Here is a 12797-nt window from a genome sequence, read left to right on the forward strand (position 1 = left end):
GTACAGACTTTTACAAATTTTTAATGAAAAAATACATATGAAAATTGATGTCATCCAAACATATCCAGCTGCTGGTGAGTCTTAAAAATAGAACCGATGAACGTAATATCACGGCATGGAGTCACTAGTTTCTTTTAATCAAAGTTTTATTTCTTTTGCAGGTTCAAATGCAGAAGGAGCTAAGGTTTGAGGAGATTTAAGAGGAAAAATTAAGATGAAAGTGACACCTTAGTGTTATTGATATATTTCTTCTTAAAGAGCCATGGTATCAAAAAAATAAGTAAATAAAGAGCCATGGTATTACCAAAGTGATGACTCCATTTCAAATTATTCCCGAGGCATAATTATTCTCATGTTACAAGTAGGGAAAATGAAACACAAAGATTACATCACCCATCAAAAGTTCCAAAGTGGGTTGGTGGCCTTAAGGGCAAATTGATGCAACAGTTTTTTTGTTTTTTTTTTTTTTTCCCTCAAAGATTTTATTTATTTATTTGACAGAGAGAAATTACAAGTACACTGAGAGGCAGGCAGAGAGAGAGAGAAGGAAGCAGGCTCCCCGCTGAGCAGAGAGCCCGATGCGGGACTCGATCCCAGGACCCTGAGACCATGACCCGAGCCGAAGGCAGCGGCCTAACCCACTGAGCCACCCAGGCGCCCTGATGCAACAGTTTTGAATGACAATGCGGCGATCACAGTCTAAACTTAATATATGCATGTCCTTTGAACCAGGAATTTCATTCTTATGACTATATCCTATAAAAATACTTCTACAAGAAAGCAAGAATAAATCTACAAAAATGTCCACGGAAGCATTGTTCATAATACAAGCTAAATATCTATTTATAGGGACTGGCTTTAAAAAAAGTATGGTACAGGTTTATCATTTTTATGGACCCACAAAAAAAATAATGAGACAGATCTATATATATTGGCATGTGTGATATTATGACTTCTATTAAGAAATATGTATTTGTCTTCGTCTGCATTTCTGGCATAGAGCTCCTAAAAACTCTTGGAATTTCCCAAGTGAGGAGGAAGACCAGAAGGTGTCTTTTGTTATGTTTCAGACCCACCCAAGGATGGCTGGTGGCCGGGAAAACCAACTATGTTATTAAAAAGTTTAGGAACTTTTAGTCCCATTCCCCTGACCTTTCGGAAAGGGAAAAATGCTGGAGGTTGAATCAATCACCAGTGGCCAATGATTTCATCAAATGTGCCTATCCAAAGAAGTAGCCACACAAACCCGTAGGACAGGGTTCAGAGACTTCCAGATGGGGATGCCACAATAATTCCAGGTACTACCAGCCAAGCCCCAAACTCTGTGAGGACAGAAGCTCCTTTGTTGGGGACCTCCCTCTCTCTTTTATCTCTCCATCTGGCTGCTGTTTCATTTCCCTTAATACATCCTCTGTAATAAATCAGTAATCTAGAGAGTAAACTAGTTTCCTGAGTTCTGAGAGCTGCCCCAGCAAATTAATTGAACCCAACGAATAGGGAAACTCCAAGCTGTGCTGGTCAGTCAGAAGCACAGGTAAAACCTGGGCTTGGGACTGTCTGAAGTGGGGGTGGTGGTGGTCCTACATGACAGAGCCGTTAACCTGTGGGGTCTGATGCTTTCTCTGGGTCAATATATGTCAGAATTGAGTTGAATTCTCCAACTCAGCTGGTGTCGGAGAATCGCTTCCTAGTGGTATAGAAACCACCCTCCCCCAACACATTGGAGTTGGTATTAGAACTTTTGGCATGAAAAGTTTCCTTCCAAGTGAAGGAAAAAAAAACATGTTGCGGTACATGGTATATAATACGGTTCCATATGTGTAGATAGAGGAAGAAACCCGAAGGGTAGACCCACTCAATAATAACTGTTTCTGGAAAATAAGTGACTGGTTATTTTAACATGTATCATTGTTATGGGATAGATTATATTTGTTAGTCACAACAGGCTACAGCCAATGCCAGAATCCCCCTCCTGAGCCACAAGCTAGTGTTCTCTGCACCCCGCTAGGCTATTCTCTCTGGTAGTGGAACCCTTCCTGTTCCTCATCGATAGCTGGGCAGGGTATTTGGAAGGAAGGACAAAGAACATCTTCATCCTTATCCACTTAGCCCTGGCTTCCTGCTCTAATGGAAATGTCTCCCAGAAATATGTTCATAGATCCTGCAGCCTTTGGACTAGGGACTCAGCCTCCCCCATCTCCAAACCTCCCCTATCCAGTGAGGAGTACGTGGAAACTTAAAGTGCTTAGTACAGTGTCTGGCACATGCTATGTGCCCAATAAACTACAGCTACTTCTTAGTTTCAGATATCCTTCTCTGCTCTAAGAATGAAGTTCCAGGGGTATCCTAACGTCATACCCATGTGGTATGGCCAAGATGAGATACTTACTTTGAGACTATCCTTAAAACTTAATCTTAACAGTTAAGATTTGTCACTGCAATCTAAACTTAAAATACTATATTTAAAGTCAGAAAAAGAAATTTCTCTGGTTTCTACCTGACCCTCACCTTAGGCTTTGTCTTTTCCCAGTGTCCTCTTAGTAAAGGAAAAAAAATCTCAGTTCCAGGAATAAATGTGCTTCCAAGAAAGTTTTTCTCTTGAAGACACAATCAAACAATACAATGATCCTATTTTCTTCATTGTTGTGGCTTCTAGGAAGCTCAGAGCCGTATTTCTACTTATAATAGGAACATTTTCGAGGTTATTATTCACGTTGTATAATGTGTTAGGGAAGGACCCAGTTGTTTCCTGAACAACTAGCTTGTCTTTTTTTCTTACAGTCACTGTGAATTATGTAACAGATCCTATTTCCCTCTTTGTTTTATCTCTATAAAATCTTTAGCAAGTATAGGGCTTGGAGTAAGTATTTTGCTTACTGCATTTTGTGGCTTAACTTTTTCTTGACTTTTAATTGTTCCCCAACCCAATTACCACATTTATCTAAAAATGTTATATTATACAAATTTCTGTAAGATACTGCGAGGCACTCTTGGAATGAGGTCGGGAATAAACAGGTAAGCAAACATAAGTAAATAATCGATTCCCTTTGACAGGTCAACCTCCTCCATTCCTTTCTTTAAAATATCAACAAGAAGTGATGAAGTCATTTAAAAAGTATTTACATTTACATAAAGAATACACACACAGAAAAATGTAACCTGATGTTGTAGGAACAATTTCTATGGCTTCTTTCTTCCTCCTCCTCATACTGGATTTCCAAATAAAATATGGCCATTCAATTACAAGGCACATTTGAAAACAATTACTAAGTATACGAAGCTAAAAATGCGCTATTAATTGAGAAGGGATTTTTGACAATATCTCAAAAATGACTTAGGCATCTTGTTTGGAATTATATTGGCTGCAATTCTTGTCACACATTTTAAAATAATTCCAGCAACTGTCCCGATGGATAGAGACTCGAGGATAACCTCACACCATTTCTATCCTAGAAGAAAATCCTGTTTGGGAGGGCCTCTGACTCGGTGTAACGTGAGACGAGCTATATATGACCACGACTCTACCCTGACAGCTGACTCTGCTCTCCCTCAGACCTCCTGTCTGCACCAACGTTGCTCCAAGAAATGAACTTGGCAAAATTTATTCATACTATAAATACCAGAACACAATACGGATAAAATGGCATCCACTCAAAAAAATATATTACGTTTGTTTGTTGGATCTGTACACAGATTAGTTTGTGGGTTTTTTTTTTATGAAGCTGAAAAACCTTTTTATTTGCAATTATTCCATTTTTTTCCTTACTGCAAGTCTAAAGGAGAACTAGCATGTGTTTAACATTAATTGCTTTATCAGAGGGCTTCAGGGTCTAATTACAGTGTCACTTTGGCTAGGGGGGCGGATTATTCTCTAAACTTTCACATTACCCAAATTCACAAGGTTTAAAACAGGAAGTAACTTGGTAGTGCCCCAGTGTAAGAAAATGATTCAGCTCAGCGACACTTGAAGGGAAAAATTTCCTTCGGTGGGCATGTTATACCCTGTTCCTAGCAACTCAGCCCCTACTTAGGGGCTCCAGGCAACAGAAACAGCAAGAACCCAAGGCCTAGGTCATAAGAAATAGGACAAGCGCGTGTCATGTTCGGTAGGATTCCTGAGAGGTTTGGGTCTGACAGCAGAACCCAAGGGAGCATTTTCTCTCTCCGTGTCTCTCCCCAGTATGTCAGAACACTGGACAGGAAAAGGAAACACCTGGGCCCTCCTCTGGCTGTGTGACCTTGGGCAAGTCCCTCGACCTCCTTGGGCCTCTACTAATTCATCTGTAAAATGAAGCCCACAGTTGCACTCACCATGTGCATGAAGACTGCATGCCCTGTACCAGGCCCTGTGCTAGGCTGGGGTGGGGGGCAACACGCTGAAGAAGACAAGCACAGTCCCCTCATGGAAACCCATGGAACTTAGAATTTAGTGGAGGAAAGCAACAAGGTTGTTTAAAAGCACACAGATATTTTAATAATACTGATCACGACAATAACCAGCATTTGTTGGAACAATGTGCCAGGACTTGTTCTAAAGATCATCTCTTAAACCTTTAACAATCACCATAGGAGGCAGGTTCTATCATTAGCTCAGTTTTTACATGGGACAACTGAGACTTAATGAAGTTGAGTACATCAGGGGTAAGTACATCATTTCAAAACCCACTCCTTTCCCCACTGCACTGTACCGACTTCCTGCTTAGCTGACTACAGCTCTGGGGACAGTGTTTAGAACGGGCTTTTTCACCTGAAGGCCATTTCACAGTCTTACTGTAAATGGGAAATTTGTCTATGAGTTCCCACTGGGGCATCTCCTGGAGCCCACCTTGTTTGGAAAGGACCGCTCCTTCTGGAGCCCTGCAAAGCCTGCCAGGGTCCGAGCAGCAGGTGGCCGAGATGCGAAGGCTCTCGCTCCGCAGTTGCCCCACAGGCTGGACGACAGACACACATCACAGCCCGGCTGCTCTTCTCGCTCCACAGCAAGCCAAATCAATCTGTCAACCGACAGCAAATCAGCTCAGAAGAATCAGAAACCACAGAAATAAATAGGCACGCTGCACTTTCCCTGACCTTTAAACTGATTACAGACTTGATCGTCTTCCAATTTTGAAGTGAAATGAAACAGCAGTTGTGCGTGGCAGAGAGGCGCATACGAGCCTGCCAGTCACAGCTCAAGGGTTAGCAAGGGTTAATCCGTTAAGGAGGCTTTAACACCGCCAGTGTGATGAATTCTTACTTGGAGGTCCACCCCCCCAACTCCAGCCCCTTCCCGGCATAGTCTGCAGGCAGGCTCACCTAAACCTCAGGACTGGACTGTTCTGCTCATCTATTTACTCACTCACTTGCTCATTCAGCCAATATTTATTCGGTACTCAGTTTGTGTGGGGCACTGTCCGAGGACAGGTCTTTGTCCTCAGGAAGCTTATACTTTAATAAGGAAAACACATAACTGCCAAGTAAACAAATAACAGATGGGCTTCTCTTGCCCGGTGCTCAGGGCGTGCAGGCTTAGAGGATTCCACATTTCATTTATTTACTTTTTTTTTTTAATGAATTGCTCTATTTTATTTTGTTATTTTATCTTATTTTAATTTGGGAGGCCTCCACATTTTAAAGAGAGCACAAAACAAGTGCAGAGCTGGTGCCTCCTTAGGGTATCAACCCCGGCTGACCAGGAGAACCCGGAAAATTAACGTTAACAGATGCCTGAGGCTCATCCCAAAACCATCAGGTCAGAAGCTGTGGCAGTGAGGAACTGGTAATTTTTGAATTACAATTTTGAAATAATTTTGAATTTACAGAAAAGTTGCAAAAATCATCCACACAATCCCCAGGTTCACCAGTAGTTTGCCCTGTGCCTTATTTACGTTACTGGTTTCTCTCTGTGTGTGCACATGTACACATGTGTGTTACACATTCTTTTTTTCTGAATTATTAGAGGTTAAGTTACATATCATACTTGATATGTGTACATCAACATGTCTGACAGCAATGGTGTATACATCATTGATCCCTAAAGCCTTCAGCATGTATCTTAAGAATGAGGTGGTTTCTTTTCTTTTTCTTTAAAGATTTTGTTTTTGGGGCGCCTGCGTGGCTCAGTTGGTTAAGCGTCTACCTTCGGCTCAGGTCATGATCTCAGGGTCCTGGGATGGAGCTCCACATTGGGCTCCCTGTTCAGCGGGGAGCCTGCTTCTCCCTCTGCCTGTGCAATTCCCCCTGCTTGTGCCCTCTCTGTCCCTCTCTCTCAAATAAACAAATAAATAAATGAAATATTTTTTAAAATGAGGAAATTTGATAGTGCTATGTAGTCATTTATATAAAGCCTCTATTCAAAGTTTGCTGATTGTCTCAATAATGTCTTTCTTAGAATTTTTTTCCCCATCCAGGATCCAGTCTAAGATCCTATGTTGTGTTTAGCTGTCACGTCCCCTTGGTTCTCCTTTAATCTTGGTCTTTCTTGACACCGACATTTTTTAAGAGTCCAAATCAGTTATTCCGGTGCATGTCCTTCAACTTGGGTTTGTCCAATGATTCCCCATGATTCAATTCAAGTTACGTGTTTTGACAGGAGTAGTAGATAAGCATATGTGATGAGTGTCCGTCTTATACATCACACCAGAAGGTACGTTACGTCAGCTTGTTCCAATACTGGCGACACTAATTTTGAACACTGGGTCTGCCAGGTTGCTCTAATGCAAAGTTAATATTTTTCCTTTTGTTTAATGACTACTTTGTAGAGGGATATTTCAAGACTCTAAATATCATATTCCTCATCAAAGTTTCACTCAATGGTGTTAGCAAGTACTGATTTTTAAAAAAATTTATTTATTTATTTATTTGACAGAGATTACAAGTAGGCAGAGAGGCAGGCAGAGAGAGAGGGAAGCAGGCTTCCTGCTGAGCAGAGAGCACGATGCAGGGCTCGATCCCAGGACCCTGAGATCATGACCTGAGCCGAAGGCAGAGGCCTTAACCCACTGAACCACCCAGGCGCCCCTCTCCTCTCTTAGACTAAAATGGGTGCTTCCCCAAACCTAAGCCCTAAAGCAAGGGAGGGAAAATCCAAGAGAACAACTCAAAAAGATTGGGGGGTGTCTCATTATTTGGTTAAATATCTGCTTTAAAGGTAGACTTACATCTAGATCATTCCTCTATGCCTATCTGAGGAGGTTTGATGTGATCTGGGTAGACACACTGGGGCAGAGAGAAGGAGACCATGGAGAAGTCTGCACGTCCACCATTGGTTTCCTGTGTGTCAGGTGGACAGTGAGAGGTAACCTGAACTATTTTCCTAATGCTCTGACCTAGAGGGCTGGCCACTGGGTAAGGAGACCCCAAAAGCAAAAGACTCAGAGTAGACTGGTAGAGGTGGAACCCGAAGTGGTGGTGGAAGAGGCAGAGACAGAACCAGATCCCCACAGAGGTGTTCTGCCGCCTACTGTTTCACCTCCAGGAAGAATCATATGAGATACAGGAGTCGGAGAGTCAGCGTGGAGATGCCTGCCCACAGGACAGGAGCGGTAGCCTTAGCCAGAGAAGCAGCAGCGGCCACGGGAGGACGACAAGAGACAGTGAAGAGAGGGATGACCCTGTATCTCCCTCCTTTCTGCCCATCCCACCGCAGCAGAAAGGGGTCCGGGAGAGGCGAGGACAGAAGTGTGCAAGACCTAACACTTCTTTCCCCCACTCCCATCCCCATGGATGGAGGGCAGATGAGGTTGGGCAAGCATCAAACTGGATCTGAGATTGAAATTTTAAACTAGACTGGGCTTTCTGAAATTAGAACATACTGAAAAAACACAGAATCCACCCCCCCCCGCCATATGCCATTGAAGGGTTTGGGAAGAGAGGTTTGAAAAAATAGGGTTGAAGATGGTTTCTGGGGAGAAGAGGCAGACTTTGTTTAGACACTGTCATGCTGAGGTTGTTCATAGACTGGCTCCTGGTCCCGGGGGAAGGTCCCTTGAGGAGGTAATGCCCAGGCCTAGAAGATGAGAAGCAGCTGGGGATGCGTGATTTGACAGAAAGAAAATAGAAAGCACAGACCCCCAAGGTGGTGTGGGGGGGTGGGCACTGGCATATGACAAGAACAGAAAAGTCTGGAAGGGCTGTAGCCTAGTGATGGGGGACAGGTACAGGGAAGCATGGGGAGGTGACAGGGCTCCAAGCATGGATGGCCTATAGCCTGCTGAGGTGAGAAGGTTTATTTTTCATAAATTCTAAAGTACTATGAATTATTTAAAAGATTCCAACAGTGCACCTCTTCCTCCCTTGTCCAAATCCTAAAGGTGACCATCATCAATGTATCCTTCCAGGCCGTTCAGATACCTCCATGTTTCCACGTATATACTTTTTTTTTCTTCAAGATTTTATTTGACAGAGAGAGACAGCGAGAGAGCAGGAGCGGAAGGAGAGGGGGAAGCAGGCTCCCCACTGAGGGATCCCCCCAAGGAGCCCAATGCGGGGCTCGATCCCAGGACCCTGAGATCAGGATCTGAGCTGAAGGCAGACGCTCAACAACTGAGCCATCCAAGTGCCCCTACACATATATACTTGTAATATGGATAAAAACCGATGGTTCTGTGATTCTTTTCCACTTGATAATATATCATGAATCTCCTTCCATGTTGTTGCTTGAATAAATGATGCTAAATCCATACACACAACCGTTAAACTTCACGATGCTACTCTCTGGTCGTTGGCCATAATGATGTTCTGAGTACGTCCGGTGACAAGGTAGATCATGGGACAGAAGGTAACAATGTAAAATCCAGTCTTTAATAAAATATGTACGGATATCTATTTGTACCTGTTTGCACCGGAAAAAGTACAGCAGGATATACACCAAAACAGTAACAGTGGTGGGATTTCTGTTTTTTCCCCTTTTTTTGGCTGTTGGTTTTCTAATTTTCCTATCATAAATGTGTAGTAACTTAAAATTTTATAATAAAGAGTGTGGAAAGCAAATAGGACAAAATGGTGACATCTGCATATGACGGGAGACGAGTGCTTGTTATTCTTTGTATTTCTGTGTGTGTCTGTACATGGACGCGTGCACGTTTAGTTTCTCACAAAGAGAGAGAGGACAAGCATGATGCATCATTTCAGTTCAGACACACAATCAACAACTTAAAAAAGATAACCACCCATGACACTGATGGACACTGTGCTTCCAAAATGAGGGGTTACCTTTGATGACTTACAGCTTAAGCAAAACGACTTGCAGACACAAGATGACACTGAGTTTGTCCCTGAGTGAGGAGAATGGCCCTGTAAATTATGTCACATCGCCTCTGTCATTCCAGAGCAGAATCCTAATCTGCAGTCACTCCCCCAACCCACACACAAAGTGAGTTCCCTGCAGAGACAGGGACCTGACAAGGACTCAGAGGGCTTCCTTTTCCAGCCTGGGCTACGAACTCAGTCTTCTCCTCAGCCTGCCACTTCTCCGCCATCTTGACTCCTCCCCCTCCAATCTTTCGACTCCGTCTTTTCCTAAACAAACTAAAGACTGTGACTCAAACAACTGACCTTTCTGTTCTTGTTTGGCCCAGAAAATCTTGACTCGCTGGCGAATGTGCTTGTCTTCGCGCAGTTTCTTCTGCCACTGACGCAACTCTTGAATCTCAGGATCGCACCGAACCTGGAAAATGCCCACAAAGCTTTGGTTCCTTTTCAAATATACATCTATACATTAGCTTGTTAACTCTGCACAGAAAATCATTTACAAACTAATTGGATATACTCTGGATTCCAAGTGAATCAGTGTTCTGTTTACCTGAACTCCTACAGGTTATGTAATATTTGAGTGTAAATGAGGTTGTATGAGGATTTGCTATAATAGTGGTAGGTTGAAAACATTCTAGACCTGTGCTGTCTAATAGAAATATGATGGGGCCACATGTGAAATTTTAAATTTCCTAGCAGTTTCATTTTAAAAAAGTAAAAACGAGCTGGTGAGATTATTTTTTTAAATATTTTATTTATTTATTTGACAGACAGAGATTACAAATAGGCAGAGAGGCAGGTAGAGAGAGAAAGGGAAGCAGGCTCTGTGCAGCAGAGTCCAATGTGGGGCTCGATCCCAGGACCCTGAGACCATGACTTGAGCCGAAGGCAGAGGCTTTAACCCACTGAGCCACCCAGGCACCCCAGTGAGATTATTTTTAAGAATATATTTTATTTAACCTCAAAGGTCCAAAATATTATTTTGACATGTAAGCAATACAAAAATTATTTATGAGATAATTTACTCTCTGTTTTCCATACTAAGTCCTCAACATCTACTGTATTTTACAGTTACAGCACACCTCAGTTTGGGCTAGACACATTTCAAGTGCTCAATGATCGCATATAACTGGTGGCTACTGTATTGGTTCTAGAAGAATCACAGACAATGTATTAATCACTGTTCTGTTTAACACCAACTGAGCACCTACTGCATACTGGGCTTTGTGCTAGACATTGTCAATAAAGAGACTATTGATGATAATTTGAATTAAGTTTTATTTTATTCTTTCATATCTCATACTTATGTGCACTTAGGTTCCAGGCATTGTTTCAGTGTTTTACAAATTTTACCATCAAAACACCCAATAAGACAAGAATGATTATGCCCATTGTACAGATGAAGAAACTCAGTTTAGGCAGCTTGCCGAGCTGCAGAGCTAGGAAATGGTGTTGAGGTTGAAATATAGGCAGACTGTTTCAGCTGCCCTTGAGCGGCTGAGAATCTAGTAGGAAACACAGAGTATTCAGGAATAAGATCAACAAGGATACTGATGAGTAGAAGGGAATGCAGAGGAGGAACTGAACTCAGCCTGGAGTGGTCAGCAAACACTTCATGGAGGAGATGATCCCTGGGCTGAGTTTTGAAGCATAAACTAGAGTTAGCCATGGAGGAAAGGTGGGTAGACTGTAACGGTGGTCCATTTCTGCTTATTGTGATCATGTCATAAAGCCAGGTCCCTGCCTCCTGATGTTTCAGACCAGCACTGGATCTTAAGACTTCCTGCTCTGATCACTGGGATCCAAGCTTCTTGGATTCATTTTTGAAAAACGCTGTTGTCCTCTAGAAGGGTCCTTCCATGGCTTTTTATTACTAGGAAACTTGTGGGGGGCAATGTTGGGTTTGGGGTGATCGCAATCCCTTTCCCTTCTAGAAAGTGCCTGGGTTCTTTATGTGAATTGATACCAGGCACCAGAGCTCTTCTCATTAAGAGGCATTTGGAGAGATGACCTTATCAGATTCAAGAAAAATAAATTCCTTCCTATTACTTCCTCTCCCAGGGCATGGGGTGCCTTGGTTGTCTTAAGAAAACTACTCAAGTGGCACCTGGGTGGTTCAGTGGGTTGATCCTCTGCCTTTGGCTCAGGTCCTGATCTCAGGGTCCTGGGATCAAGCCCTGCATTAGGCTCTCTGCTCAGCGAGGAGCTTGCTTCCCCACCCCCTCTCTGCCTGCATCTCTGCCTACTTGCTATCTCTCTCTATCAAATAAGTAAATAAAATCTTAAAAAAATAAAAACTACTCAAGTGATTTTTTTTCCAAAATAAAAAAGATGGACTGTAGTTTCCTGCTGAACTTATAAATGACAACTACACTTGTTTAACAAAAAAGAAAATATACAATTTATCTATAAATATATATTTTTAAAATCACACATACAAAGGACCATATATGTATATATTGTGTGCATATATATAGTATATGTATATATATAATTTGTATATTGTGTGTTTATACATATCAAGTACTTTGTTTATAAAGTATATAACATATACCAGTATAATGTTATGCAAATTTCAGAGAGTAAAATGCCCCTCTATTAATGTCATAGAACACAAGGTAATCCCCTAAATCTTTTAAATTACAATGCAATGTTTTTACTGTTTTAGAAAGTCTTGTGTTCAAAATATTAGACACCTTCAACATCTCTGTTTGAGCAAGCCCAAAGCCTCTTGGGCAGCAAAAAAGGAATTATCCACATCTTTCCTACCAGCTTCAATTTATCTGGGTCCAAGCACACAGAAATCCCCACATTTCTGCACTGTGACAACTGATACCCTTAATGATAATAAATGTGAAGGATCTTCTGAATCACTAAAGAAAAGTTAACACTAATTATAATCAAGCAAATTGACTATATTTTCTTACAGTCAAATTCTTTCTGCATAACTGATGTATTCTTCTATTTTTTTTTTAAAGATTTTATTTATTTGACAAAGAGAGAGAGACAGCAAGAGTGGGAACACAAGCAGCAGGAATGGGAGAGGGAGAAACAGGCTTCTCGCTGAGCAGGGAGCCCGATGCAGGGCTCCATCCCAGGACCCTGGGATCATGACCTGAACCAAAAGCAGACATTAAATGACTAACCCCCCCATGCCCCCCTATAGCATAACTTTTTAAAAAAGATTTTTTAGTTTCCACCAACATACAATGTACTACCAGCCCCAGGGACACAGGTCTGCGAATCGTCAGGCCCACACACCCCACAGCACTCACCACAACCCCCCCCCCACCACCACCCCCACCCCCCCCCCCCCCCCCCCCACCCCCCGCAACCCCCAGCCTGCCCTGTGAGACCAAGAGTCTCCCATGGCCCCTCATCCCATACTGCCTCACCCCTTCCCTCCCTACCCATACCCCCCACATTGCCCCCCAAATCCCCCATATCAGGGAGATCATATAATTGTCCTTCTCTGATTGAGTTATTTCGCTCAGCATGATACCCTCTGGTTCCATTCATGTCATTGCAAATGGCAAGATTTCATTTCGTTTGATGGCTGCATAGTA

The 12797-nt window shown here is 42.5% G+C and overlaps 1 protein-coding gene across 1 annotated transcript in view; it reads right to left on the reverse strand.

The window, feature by feature from the left end:
- IQCK (IQ motif containing K) overlaps positions 1-12797 on the reverse strand; it is a 105346-nt gene that overhangs the window by 28097 nt on the left and 64452 nt on the right. The window contains exon 5 of the mRNA XM_059415217.1: positions 9535-9646. Coding sequence (XP_059271200.1) covers positions 9535-9646 — 112 coding nt within the window. The remainder of the gene's footprint in view (positions 1-9534; positions 9647-12797) is intronic.

The sequence above is a fragment of the Mustela nigripes genome, chromosome 11 (assembly GCF_022355385.1).
Source record: "Mustela nigripes isolate SB6536 chromosome 11, MUSNIG.SB6536, whole genome shotgun sequence".
NCBI classification, from domain to species: Eukaryota; Metazoa; Chordata; class Mammalia; order Carnivora; family Mustelidae; genus Mustela; species Mustela nigripes.